At 35.0% G+C, this 14,520-nt stretch overlaps 1 protein-coding gene and 1 long non-coding RNA gene across 3 annotated transcripts in view; one reads left to right on the top strand and one right to left on the bottom strand.

The window, feature by feature from the left end:
• LOC105736661 (uncharacterized) overlaps window positions 1–14,520 on the top strand; it is a 70,899-nt gene that overhangs the window by 20,773 nt on the left and 35,606 nt on the right. The gene's annotated exons all lie outside the window — the stretch shown is intronic.
• LOC100870882 (multiple PDZ domain protein) overlaps window positions 1–14,520 on the bottom strand; it is a 113,146-nt gene that overhangs the window by 13,415 nt on the left and 85,211 nt on the right. For both annotated transcript variants that reach the window (XM_003697716.4, XM_086903280.1), the window contains 3 exons: window positions 9,238–10,396; window positions 7,384–7,488; window positions 6,449–6,574 (listed from right to left, as the gene is read on the bottom strand). In XM_003697716.4, coding sequence (XP_003697764.3) covers window positions 6,449–6,574; window positions 7,384–7,488; window positions 9,238–10,396 — 1,390 coding nt within the window. The remainder of the gene's footprint in view (window positions 1–6,448; window positions 6,575–7,383; window positions 7,489–9,237; window positions 10,397–14,520) is intronic.

Consider the following 14,520-nt stretch of genomic DNA (forward strand, 5'->3'; position numbering starts at 1 on the left):
ATATATATATATATATACATCATAGAATCATGTGCAGATTCACACTTTGATTTATATGTGTATTTATATACGTAACATTACATTTTAAATCCAATGTGTGTATGAATCCAATACTGGATTTAAATGTAGATTCACGCCTGATCTGTGATGTATTTATTCGTAGAACTGGTTTCGAATTTGTTTGAAGAAAGGATTTATCGAATAAATTCTACTTAATAATTTGAATAATTTAAGATTCGATATGTATATATATTGAATATAATATGCGGATGAATGAATTTTCATTCATTTTGATGATAAAGAAATAAACATTTTCTAATTCTAATCAAAGGATTAATATTTTAGCTTTCCTTTTTTTCCTTAAAAATCAAAGCCAAGGTATATAATTTATAATAAAGTCATCGACAATGAGTTAAATGTGCGGTTTATAAATGTATTAACTTCATTGTGCGTTATTACACGATACAATGTATCGTCATTTTCAGTATTGATACGACGTCCCTAATGAATCAACGATAATATCGATGCAGTGCCAACAATGTCAATAACGTCAATATGTTCGAGGGAATCAATGTTCCATGTTGTCTCGATAATAACGATAACGTCGGCGATTTGATGAATTGAGATTTATAATTAAAGGAACGTGATTGCGAGATATCGTCTTGCGGCGATCGTGTGTTCTATTCTTAAAATCGATAACATTGGCAACCCGGAAGATTTTGTTTGATCCGAGTATGTAAACGATCGCCGAATTAAATAAAATGAACGATAATTCGTCAATTATCAAATATTACCGCAATTTATCAGAGAGATTAGAAAATTAGTGCAAAATTCTGATTCCCAGGAAACTTAATCGTTGTAAATTTCAAAAATTAGATGAATTATTTCCGAGCTAATTCAATTAGCAAAAATCATTTCTCAAATTTCAAATTTCCACAATTTACTTATGAGAAAAGATCTTAATACTCACTCACTATTCAGATTACACTCATTGTTTCTATATTCAAAATTCTATTATTTTAAATCCACGATAAAAAATGTTGATGTATATACACTTTTTCTCTCTAAAATTCATCCAAACGTTCACATTTCTACAAAAAACTTTCATACTCATAAAAAACTAATCCATCTCCAACTGAATAATATACACCTCCCTTCGCAATCCCCTCCCTCAAAAAAAAAAAATTCAAAAGAATAAAATCCAAAAGATAAAGATAAATAATTCTACGCGTCCCGCCTGAAACGTACCTAATAATTATACACATAATCCTCAAAAAAAAAAAAAAAAAAAAGAAGAACAAGTTCGAAGAAATAAAAAAAAAAAAAAAAGAAGAAGATTGAAAAAGGGGCCGTGTATCACGGAGCGAAAACTGGAAACCGAGCGTTCGTATTTATCCATCGAATCTATCCTCGAAAAGGGGGTCAGTAGCAGCCACCAACAACAACCACCGGGTAGTCACGTGTGCGTGTATTCGTGGAACGTACACCGAACGAGACGCGTTTGCGTCCGAAGAGGCGGTGCATCGCGACGCTCTGTTCCGAGGAGGCAACGTCTACCAGCCGGTTTCGTGCATGGAACTGCCTCGCGTCGATATATCGTGGCACGGAGCGAGAGGGGACGGTTGGACCAGAGGGGGTTGCTGCCGCGGATGGAAGGGGTGGCGATGGTCCATGGTGTGGCACAGATGATGGACGCCTCGTTTCGACCATGTAATCCACACTTCCACTCTTCTCGCACACCTACGTACACCTTCGCTCATTGCCCCAATCACCAACCCTTCCAAAAACCCTTTTTTTTTTTTTCTTTTTTACACGTCCTCTTTCCTACCTCTTCTGTCTATCTCTTTTTTTGCTCTTTCCCATGTTTTTTGGTTCTTGCCTTCTGGATTGTTCGTCGAATTCGTGTGAGAATTTTGTCAAGTTTGCGCGGTTATTTTATTTTATACTCTTCTTTTGATCGGAGTTCGTGTAGGCGTTTCCGCTATTGGGGACGTGCTTTTTTGAATTTTGGAAGAGGTGTAGGTGGATTTGTTTTTATTGCAATTAAAAGAGAAAAAGAAAAATAGGCTCGATAACAGGCGATTAAATAAACGTTTTCTATTTTCGAACGAATTCTTTTTCTCCTTTAAAAAAAAAAAAAAAAAGAAATCATTTTTCAGTTTTTCTCGCAAAAACTTGTGCAAAAACAAAAACGTTTCCTTCGATTCTCCAGTTAACCGGTACCGGCCTATCTTCGATATCGTCCGCTCTGATTTGCATGATTCTCGTTCTGTTCCCGCCTTTCGCACCGTTTCACCCTCCTCCTGTCATCCCCTCGTCACTTGGTTTATTGGAAAGTTCGACCTCGATGCACCGTACACGTACAAGGGATGCCCTATAATGGCCTCTGCCTACACTCTCTTCCTCTTTCGATATTTTTCTCTTTCCCCCTTTTTTTTTTTTTCGCTTTTTTGTCCTCTGCACCCTCTCTCCATCTCGCTCGACCCTCTGTCTGTTTCTCTCTCTCTCTCTCTCTCTAGGCTGGATAGTTCCATATCGTCGTTCAGGAGGTTTAATTTCATACCGGTTCACAAGTGAACCTCTGTGAACCATGTGAATGGAAACACTTGGCCACCATGTTGATGGATTGATAGGTATTGGAGAATTTTGATTGGTGTACAGTGGCTATAAAAAGTTATACCGTTGTATTCGTTGTAAGAATTGTTACGATCAATTAGGGTTTAGGCGCGATTATTTAAAAATTTGAATATTATATTAGAAAATGAAGATCAATTTTAATAACTATTGCATTTTATTTCCATTTGTGGATTCCTTTTGAAAGGAATGTGAAATTGTTTAATAATTTAGGTTTTTTTGTTTAGTGATCTTACGTTTTGTTATACTTTTTGTTTAGATATAAATAACGTATTCAATGATTCGCTTTACGAATTAAATATCTTATATTTCGATATTAAATATTGTTAAAAGATCGTATGTTTCCACAACTTCGACTTCTCGTGTAATTTAAATATTCTGTATACATAAAATATTTTGTATCAAATTCTGTGAATTCCATCTTGTGCGATTTGAATATTCTACAATTTAAATTTTTCATAATTTAAATATTATGTAATTTTTCGCAATTTAAATATCCCAGAATCGATACACTTCACGATTTAAATATTCCATAATTTATAAATTCAACTTCATAACTTTTCACTTTTGAATTAATTTGTCTAATCATCATTTTTAATCTAGAAAAATTAATGAAAAATTAAATTACTTTCAGATCTTTAAAAAGTAATTTTTTTATAATTCTAATAACGAACGAGTAAAATTCTTTTAGTCATTTGAAGATAATAGATCTTTAGATACAAAAGAATCAAGGATGTTTCAAATTTATCTGGCATTTCGAAATGCGTGTTTAGAATTCTATTCGAGTGAGAGATATGAAGACTGTTCTTCTGTTTTCTATACAACATGATTCTAAAGTAAAAATAGCAAATTGTACATACGTTTCTCACAATTACAATTTTCTTCGTCATGTGGAATATTTTTTTTTTTCTTAATTCAATTCATTCAAGTTCTAATTTTTAACTAATTTTCTATCTTCTAATTAAGATATTAGTGAAATAATTGTGAAAATTAAAAAATTATATTTATATTTATGACAAGTTGTTAATAATAAGAATATAAAAATTATATGCAACACAAATCTGTAAGAGAAGGATTAATCTAAAAAAAATCTAAATAGAATCCAAGACAAAAAGAAAAATCAATAATATTAAATTATTAAATTAAAATTAATCAAAAGTCTACGTTTCATGTTTTACATTATAGTCAAACTAATTTAAAGAATCAATAGCTTCTTTTCTTTTTTTCTATATGAATTTAAAATTTAAAATTCAAGATTCGATGAAAGATTGTGCCTGATTGACCATCAAACGCGAAGGAAGTCGTGGAAGTGAAATGCCAGGGACAATGATGACTTTTAAGACTCGCAAAGTATAAAAAGAAAATTAATTTTTTCTATCCTCCAGTGATTATATTTTCATCGTTTTGATTATCCAGGCCATCTCTTTAAAATTTAGATAAATTCAAAATGATTGGAAATTATCTAAAAAATTATTATTAAAAAAGTAGGTGTAGCATAACAACCTTTATATTAAATTTTATCCATCCGTTATCTATATTTTTTATTTTTACATTTTATCGATTTTTATTTCATACGCAATAAGGAAAGTAATCGATGCAATTTGTAAATTGAGAATTGCAATTGGCACATTTAATGGAAAACGAAATATTTCAAGAATTTCTTAATGATATATCATCAAAATTGTTAAATTTTTTTTTTCTCAAAAGCCAAAAAAATAAAATTATCCGTTACAGTTTCGAATAATAACATTTTTTTTTTTTTACACAAAATAAAATATTTTTATAAGGAATTAAACGTTTTTAAACGTCGAGAAGAACAAAGAATATAATCGTTATTTTTTTTTCCACGTATTAATTGGTACGTATACGTTTGTCCCAATATTCGTAACAAGAGGAATTAAAAGAGAATCGTTCATTTCACATGTATCGAAGCAATCCGGCAGATTACATGCGAAAACATTGGCGCAAAATTTGATCGTCCTTCCTGCAATTTCTCTCGGAATAAAAAAAAAAAATTTTTTTTGCGATTCCATCGTGTGAAGTGTTTGAATTTGCAACTACTAGTGAACAATGAGCATACAAACGACCTAGTTTTTCAAGCAATGAATTTCTATTTCCCATTTCAATTTATATAAATGCAAGGATGAAATATACGCGATTATAAAAAAAAAAAAGCTCATCGATATTTAAATTTTTGATATCCGATTTATTCGGATCGAATTATTAAAATTTCAATCCATTCACGCAGGAAACAAATATTCGAATTTCAAATTGAGACTAAAAAAAAAAAAAAATCAAATTTTAATTCGAAACTCGAATACTTTTTAATTGAAATTCAAAAAAAAAAAGAAAAATTACAAAACATCTCTGGAGATTATATTTAAATTAATTTGAATCGCGCATATTTCTTTTGCAAAGAAAACTAAATTTTAATCTACGATTCCGCGGTAGCAAGAAAGAAAGAAAGAAAGGAAGGAAAAAAAACTCTGGAGAAAATCGAGCACGCGGCCGCAATTTCCGTGGCATTTGCATACACGTGCCGGAATAGGCGAAGAGGCGTTGCTACAAAGTGTACAACACCGTGGATGCAATTTTACTTTCCTTTTTTACGAGGGCCCGCTGGCAAACGTCATCGAACGTTCTCGATGGTGCTCGAAACACGGCAAGCAAACGAGCTACTTTCGCGTTCGAGAACGCGTAACAAGCGCGGTGGAGTGGTCACAATTAAATAAAAGATGTGTGTAGAATGAAAGCATCGAGAAGAATCGATAAATTAGCGGCGGAAGTACAGAGGAAATTGTAGAATTGAAAGGAGGCTATTGTGTCAGGAAGGGATAAAAATAAAGTGGGTTCTGTCTGCCAATTTTTTTTTTTTTTTTTCCTTTTTCCTGAGAATGGTTTACGAGAACATTTTGTACAAAGTCATTGAAAAATTCAAGGGGATAAGTTTGTTACATATCTTCTCGAGTTTCTCTTGAGATTGTAAAAGTTAAATTAAAATCGAGAGTGGAAAAAAAAAAAAATATTATAATCAGAGTCTGCAACGTGTTATTAAAATTGTTGTCGATTAACTCTATCAAAATTAGGAACGAAAGATTTAAAAATCGTTATAACTTCGAAGATAGTAATTTTTAGTAAAGGAATGAAAGATGATTGGAAGCGTGAAATCTTCTCCTTTGAAGAAGTTTTTCGATTTATCTCGATACGGTTCCCGAGATATCGTCGTGTAAAGAAACAGCAATGTAATTTTTAATCGTTTATCTATCTTTTCATCCCTGTCGCTTATTCCCACGTTTTTCGGTTTTTATATCTCGATAACCGATTGAGATGAAACAGGATGAAAGAAGAAAGCACTTTAAGAGCATGGTTTCCTCTATCTTCTGGATGAATTTTAACGACAAAATTTTTGATTTTCTCCTTCACTCCTTTTTCGTATGAAAAGTAAAGATTTTATTCGTGACTTTGCACAAATAGCCTGTATTGCAGTATGAGTATGAATAACGCATCAAGTTATATTTTAAAAATACAAATATTATAAATATTCGAAAGGGGAAAAAATTCGTCGAAAAATTAAAATTCAACAGACAGAACCTTTTGTAGCGATAAAAAAACGACAAGTACAGCAACGACACTGCAAAATGCGAAAAAAAGAAATTTTTAAATACACGAGCAACTACGCATACAACGTATACATGTACAAACAAACGTGTGGGAGAGATTCAAATGGCTAATTAATCGATGCCAATGGATTTGGTTGGAAGGGGAGGGGAAGGGTTGTAACATCGATATTTTCCTGGTCGTGGGGAGGTCTCACCAGGTGCACCAGAGACTGGACGAGAAGGCAGACAGGATTTCCGGCGGCTTGGATGACCTCAACCGCCCGCTCATGCGTGCTGTGCCGCAGGTCCACGCCATCGACCTCGATTATTCGATCCCCGATCTGAAAGTAAACGAAAAAGAGGGGGGAGGGCCGTGTATTAAATCCATCTTTGGTCATCTTTTTCTCGATTCGTCGCAATCGATTCTCGTCAAGTATAATTATAAATCGGTATAATTTTTCATTTTCGACTCTATCGATTTTTTGAGCGATGAAATATGATATCATATATAAAAATATGAACACTGAGAATTGTGTCTTTTTTGCGATCGATTCAAGAAACAATTGTATATCGGTATACTTTTTCATTTTCGACTCTATCTCTATAATGGATTTCTTGATGATAAAAGTGTTAATTGTTCATTTTTTCATTTTTCCTCTTTTTATGCACAATTGTTATATAAAAATATGAATATCGAATAACGAAGAGAGAGGGAAAGAGAGATAATTGATATTTTGTGTAAGGCAGCGAAGAATGGAGGTTTATCGTTCGACCAGTTTCGCGGTTCCATTTATTAGGTTAATCGAGAAAGTTTTGTTGGTGCGTGACGAGAATTGGAAACGAATTCATTCGATCCGATATTCTTCCTACTTTCTTCTGCTTCTCGATCAAATATTCTCGATGTTTATGGATCTTTTTCAAAAATACACGATCGCGTGAAAAAAAAAAAAAAAAAAATTCGAAAATGCTTCTTTCATCATCTCGATGGATATAACGATAAATGGATACGTGTCAAGGTCGGCGGTTCATCACGATAAATCCATGAAATTTCAAGTTCAATGTTCTTGCGGGATTGGAACGGAATACAGAATGGTCGTTTCCTCCTTTCCTCCTCGAACACACGGATAGAAATTCATGTCGCATACGTTACCTTCAGCTCGCCGGTCCTTCCGGCTGGACTGTTCGGCAACACATTCTTTATGAATATCCCGGATATGTTCTGCGACTTGCTGGAGCTGCCATTGTGCAGATCGACCTAGAACGAAGAATTTGAATTTGAAGCTAAAATTGAATCGATCGTTTCTTTCATCTTTCATTTTAAATCTCGCTTGATATTTTATTAATTTAATTTTCTCACGTCTTTCGGCAATGTTGCGTCTTGTTTTTCTTTTTCTCGTCTTTTAATTTGCAAAAGAATGGAATAAGCAAGCTAGAAAGAGTTGAAAGTTACATCATGATGACAGGTGTTCGTTACGAAGGAAAGATTATACTTGAAGCAATCTTGCTTGAAGAAACGGCCTTGAACACTCGGCCTTCCTCGTCGCGAGCAAGCCTGCACTTTGTCACGTGCATACGTGAGATCCCGTCACGAATGAAATCGACTTCACGATGTCGCGATGTAAGAGTGAAATTCTCTTGCAAGAGCAAGAAATTCGTTCTCTAAAATTCACGAAAATATCGTGTGATATCTTCCGTTTCGTGTTTACATAACTCGTTTCACGAGAAGCGTAAACTTTCATAAGTTACGAGAGAGAGAAAGAGAGAGAGAGAGAGAGTCGAGCATTTATCAAATCCTGTAGCTCATTCTCGGTTTATTAGAAATTTCGACAATTGGACATTTCTCGAACGTTGAACTTTGGAATTCGAACGAATCTTTAATTAAATTTCTCGAGGAATAGAATCGAGTTATCATTACGAACAAGAGTAGAAATTTTTTTCATTGTTTTGTTCTAACTTTTGAGACTCTCTTGTTTTGTTGGGAGGGGGGGGGGGTAAATTTATTAAAATGATGGTTGGAATTGGGTAAATTTGTTTTTGAGAGAGGATCCAACAAATTTATTAGGTTCCGAGAAGAGGAACCTCGTTTGCTTTTTCCACTTCTTCTTTCCTTTTGTTAAATCTATATAATTCCTTTTGCGTCGACTACAAGTCCCAAGAGAACTTTTAAGAAGATTACTAGGCTGTTACCATTTTCCTTGTTATCACTGGAATACCATCGGGACAACCTTAATTTTCTTCGAAAAAATCCAATTTACCGGATAATAAAGAACGATAAATATTAGTTTTTAGTAAAAAAAAAAAAAAAAAAAAAAACGAATATCCAAAGATCTCGAGATCGCTACGACGTTAAAATTGATTCTGACGAAAATGACGTTTTAATAGAATAATTGAAAGTGGGTGTTTCGATCGATGGCCGGACTCTATCGATATCTTGAAGCCGTACACACGGTACACTAATGGACACGGTGCACAGCGTAGAAGCTCATGGCGCTCGATTGAAATTATCAATGCCGGCGACATGGTACCATTAGCACGACACGACATCGTTAACCGACCAATTAATAAAAGCGAAAGAATTACGCTCGTTACGTTCAACGTAACAACGATACTCGCGAAGAGACATACGATACGAAACGAACAAGAAACGGGATAAGAAGAATTACGCGTAAAATTAAAAAAAAAAAAAAGGAAAGAAAAAATAGAATTTTCACAAATATATTCGTTAATATAAAATTTTCCATCTCAAAATCTCTGACAACTTCGTCGTCAATTAACCTACTTTCAACCCAGCTTCTGTTTCTTCCAACGAAAAGAAGAAGAGAGAAAAAATATAGGGGAAAAAAAAAAAAAAAATAGGAAGAAGATGAATCATATTCACGGTCACGAGAGTCCATTCACCAAATACACACGCGCGCGCTTCTTGTCCCTACCCACTCATACACACACGCGCGCATCCATCGCGAAGAGAGACAGACACTTTTTATTTTTAACCAACGGAACGCACCTTTCCACCAACGATGCTCAGTCCAAGACTAGTTTTCGGCTCCCTGTAGATCTCCACCAGCCTCTCGGGCCCCCAATGCTTCGACCAGCTCACGTTTCCATCGTGATCCCTGTGCGTGACCGTCATGTCTATCTTCTCGTCGACGAACACCAACGTGGGAAGCTCGCAAAGCGAGCCGCAGCTCGACGACCCGGAACTACCTCCTCCCCTCCGCCTTCCCTTAAAACCCTCCTCTACACCGCCAAACGATTCTACACCGGCCGCCTCTAGAAGCTCGTCATCGCTGCACTGGACGGCCTTCGACTCCTGATAAGTTTGAACCTCGACCTCCTTACGCGGGACAACCTTCCCCTCTCTCTGATTCAACGACGGTTCACCGTCCACCGAACTCGAGACGATTCCTGGAATGTCCCCGGGAAGACACTGGACGCTCTTCGACTCCTTCACCTGACACCTCTCCGACCTGGACGGGCTGTTGTCGAACGACTCGTCCGATTCTCGCGGCTGAACAATCCTCGACAAACCGCCCAACTCGTCCAGACAACACTGCACGCTCTTGCTCTCCCCTTGAGTCTGAGTCTCGACCTCGCGTCTCGGGCTCTGATGATGCTTCCTCGAAGCCAACCGCTTCGGGCTCTCCCAGGAAGAGGTCTCCTCCCCTATCGGGCTCGCCGCGCTTGCCTGCTCCTCAGGGCTGCACTGGGTGCTCTTCGTCTCCTGCTCTGTCTGGGTCTGGGCGTCCTGCCTCTCCTTGGGCGAGTACTGGGTCTCTTTGAAGCTGCGCTCGGATCCCTCGCTCCTGTCCAACCGTTGGCTCCCAGGCCAGCTGTCCGGGGCCGATCTGAGAAGAAGGCTCTCCAACGAGGCTGAGAGCAACAGATGACTCTCCGATTGGCTTTCGAGTGTCTGGCTCTGGTATTCCAACGAGTGCTCCTTGCTGATCAAGCTGCTGTCCTCCTCGCCTCCTCTGAGCTCGGGCCTGAAGGTGACCGATTCCTCGAGCCGCCCCGCTCTCTCATAATCTCTCGATTCCGCGACCGGTGTCCGATCCAACCGCGCTTCCTCCTCGAACTCGGCTAGTCCTCTTCTAGTTTGAAGGATCCTCCTCCTCGACGATGGAAGAAGAACCTCCTCCTCGACTCGTTGGTCAGCAGGCTCCCTTGAGGGCAAACAAGGAAGCGCACGAGTGAGAGGAAAAAAAGAAGAAAGTAAGGAGGGCGTGCCGCTAACGAAGCGGATGGTTTTATCCGCTTTGAGCGGCTCGGGCTTCCTCTCTTATTCGCGGTTGAAGAACCCGGAGGAATTTTGCGGAACGCTCGGGTCTTCGGTGGTGACCCATTAATCGTGCCATGGATTGAACGATGATTTGTACGATTGGTCGGTAAGATGGATCAGCTGATGGCATCAGAGGATGATCGAAGTGATTTTTTTTTTTTTTTAATCGAATCGATTTAATCGGATGATGAAGAGGGATGAATGAAAGGGTGGAGATCGGTCGGTCGATCGGTTGTCGAAGTGAAGTTTGATAATGTAGAGATTAGTATTCGATGGGATGTTTCTTTTTTTTTTTTTTTTTTCATGATGCGAAAATTGGAGGATTTGAGGTATCGATCACAGAGATTGAATGGATTTCTCTTGAAAATTTTTGTGTAAAATTTTGAATTTCATCAATTGATTTCTTAGTACAAATTACAATTAATTGAAATGAGGAAAGACACGTTATGAATTAATAAAATGATTCATAGAATACATAGAATGATGAAGAAACCAATCTATTAATTGTAATTAATGAAAAATATATTTATTAATTACAATTAATTGATGAATGAATAAAAAGAGAAGGTTATGATTTCTGAATATAATAAAATAATTCATAGAGCACAGAGAACGACGAAGAAGTATCAAAACTAGAGGAATAAAATTAAAAAATAAAGTTCTTGATGAAATTATTGAAGTAATTATATTAATTTTGTACGACAGCGTTCGCAATTATTTCACCCTGAAACAATGTAACAATGCGAGCTATTCGTCGCGTGAAATTATATCCCAACATGATGATGTTTTATACATTCGGAAACGTATGCAAATGTAAATGAATAAAAGTGTCTAAAGAGAAGTTCGTTATTAACGAAATTTATGGATTGATAAAAATACAGTTCTATATCACTGGGGGAATACGCTCCAAGTTAAATTAAAAAGTTTCGTTGGTCAGTTTTTCCATGAATAAATAAATTGCGCCAGTTATTTTTTTTTTTTCACATCAAACGTCTCTCCAAGATATTATCTTCAATGATATTAAATAACATCTTCGTCGATCCAACAATGTTTCAAATTTTTCGTAATATTTCGTAATTTTAAAAATTTCTAAATATCACGTTCGATTTTCAATATTTGGAAAAATTTACCTTCTTTTCCTATATCCTTCTTTTCCAAATTACAAAGAGGGCGGAGAATTTTTCCCCCAACATTTAAAACTGGAAGGGTTCAAGAAACATCTCGGCGCTGCCTCATTAAATATACCAGAACCTCGATAGCCCCTGGCGTGTCGTAAATTCGCGACAAAAGAGCCCGTGACCGGTCGTATAATTCCTCGTTACGACTTCGTCTTGCTACGACTTCGAACACCCGATTCACACGAACAAGACCGGCTTTATATTCCTCCTCGAATGTATATCGGTCACGTTTGTACCCGTGTGTATATAATTCTTATATAATAGCGTCTCAATGCGGTGGACGCGTTCTAACAATAACATTAGGTCGTCGTATGAGTTCCTTCCTGTGTCGATTTCGATTTACAGGAAGTTCGAGAAGTCGATAAAACGCTTAACCGATTACTCTTCGGATTATTTCAACGCGAAAATTTTTCCATTGCGAAAATTTTCGTCATTACAACGAAAAACATTATTGGGCAATCGCGTAGTGTTGGGTATGTGCGACATTTAACGAATCATTAGATTCAAACAACGAGTCTGAACAAATGTGGAAGCAAATATGTTGAATAATTATGAGGTAATTAAAAGTTACGTCGAATCATACCTTATTCGACGAACAATGAATAAATTATTTAGCTTCGACTATGTTGCCTCGACTTGTTTGTTCGAGCTCGGTAATTTGCTGGCGGCACATACCCAACACTAGAACTGCGATGCAGCACTCTTTAACTATTTTTCGTTAATAATTAATAATTTCTCGTTAACAAAGTGGAAATGAATGAAACATTTTTGCGAAGGAAAAAGGATTTTCTTGAAATCAACCGGTTAAATCTTAACTTTTGAGACATCTTGTACATCTTATGGAACACGTGAAAAGTTTCGAGGGGAGAAAAGTTCCGTCTTGGACAATGCGACAGATGATAAACGAGCTAAAAAAAGAAGTTGATAGTTGGGTGAATGCACGTGGTCTTGATAGTTTCGTATGAAAAATCGACGCATAGTTTAGGTTATATCGCTATTATCGCCAGTAATGTGCTTATGTTATGCTCATCGAACTTTTAAAATGTCAGTTTATATTGGGGAACAAGTAATGTTCTTTTTTTTTTTTTTTTGCTTCCACGAGATGAGATATATACATAGAATTGTGTGACATTTGGTGTATGGAAATGATTATTTTGTGTGTAATCAATAAATTTTATAGATGTATGTATCCTTCTGAACGTGTTTCAAATTTTACTGGGGGTTTAAAAATGTTTATTAAAAATTGAATAAGCAATTGAAAAAGCAACTGTTATTGGTTATTGTATATTTGATTTTTTATGTTGTTACTCTATATATATATATATATATATATATATTTCGAAAAATCTCCTTGAGTTTGAATATATTGGAATTAGCTTGTTTAGATCTCGTATTTTACGCTTGAGTTTTATGATACAAGTGCTTTATTTATAGCATAGAATCGTAAAATTTTGTCGAATAAATTTTAGATTAATGATAAAACATTTTTTTCTCTCTAATCATTAAATTGTTTTTCAAGTAGACCATTTTAATTCTAAATCAAATATACTATAAAATTTTTTACATCATAACTTTACTTTTTTATAAATCACCTAACAAAATGAATATATTGTAAATTACGTACAAATTTTGATGACGATTATTATATATATGGACATCCAATAAATTTAAACGGAAGAAAAAAGATTCATTTGTAGATGAATTGAAAGCAGAGTTCAAATTTCACGATTATGGATTTATCGATGATGTTTAGTCATATTGTGAAAATAGGTCACGATCGATTTTTAATACCAAGAAAAATTGCATCACCCACACGTTTAAGTTTATTTTTATATCGTTTTATTTTGATTTCTCTTAAAATTGATCCCCATTCCAAAAATAGAAATAATTACGTGCAAACAACTATCAAGATTGCAACATTTAAAGAAAGAAGATTTAAAGGAAAAAATGATGATCGATATAAATAAAATATACGATGAAATAGCGAATAAAAAATTATAATTATATTATAGATTAAAAAAGGAATTAGAATATTGTAAATATTGCAAAGAAAATATTAATTTATAAATCGATTCAAGAAAAGTTTCGATTTAAAAATTCTCCTTCATTTACAAATTTCTTTCTTTACTTTATTTCAAACGAAGGTTGATTAAATTTAAAGCCAACCCTCAGATATATAATACCAATATAATATCAATTTATCAACAGTCCCTTTGATAAATAACCTAAATTGTATCACCCCCCGCCCCCCTTTATTATATACCTTTCGCGTGTTTCAACCTGGAAGCTAATCACGTCGCAAAAATCAACTAACTCTCCTTTGTTTCCACCCCTTTCGAAACGATTTAAAATTTCCCTTCACGTGTACGTGATTTGAATATAGAACCAGAAGTAAACCTAAACACGGAAGAAGCTAAAGGAACTCTTACAAAAGTATTCTCGTGGCTTTCCTATTATCTAATCATTATTCCAACTAATAACAAATTCCTTACGTTATATAGAAAAAATATATATTATTTTAATAAAAATGCATAATTATTTGAATAATTTCTAAGGGTGATTGAGAAAAAAATATAAATTAAAAAAATATAAAATATTTGTTAAATTTGTACAATCTTTGCAATCTTTAAGTTTTTGATTGTTTAATTATTTGAAATTTTATTTATAAAAGTAGAATTAATAGTGAACAGAGAATTTTTTACGAACGAAGAGCAAAATAATTTAAGTTTGAGAAAATAATAAAAATATTTAAATTTCGAGAATTCAGAATAGAGTGGAATCAATAAAATTCTTCTATTTATATAATAGATAAATTTTATCCTCTTTTTGT

The sequence above is a fragment of the Apis florea genome, unplaced genomic scaffold (assembly GCF_048593485.1).
Source record: "Apis florea isolate Af1SG1 unplaced genomic scaffold, ASM4859348v1 contig_1615_pilon, whole genome shotgun sequence".
Lineage (NCBI taxonomy): Eukaryota > Metazoa > Arthropoda > Insecta > Hymenoptera > Apidae > Apis > Apis florea.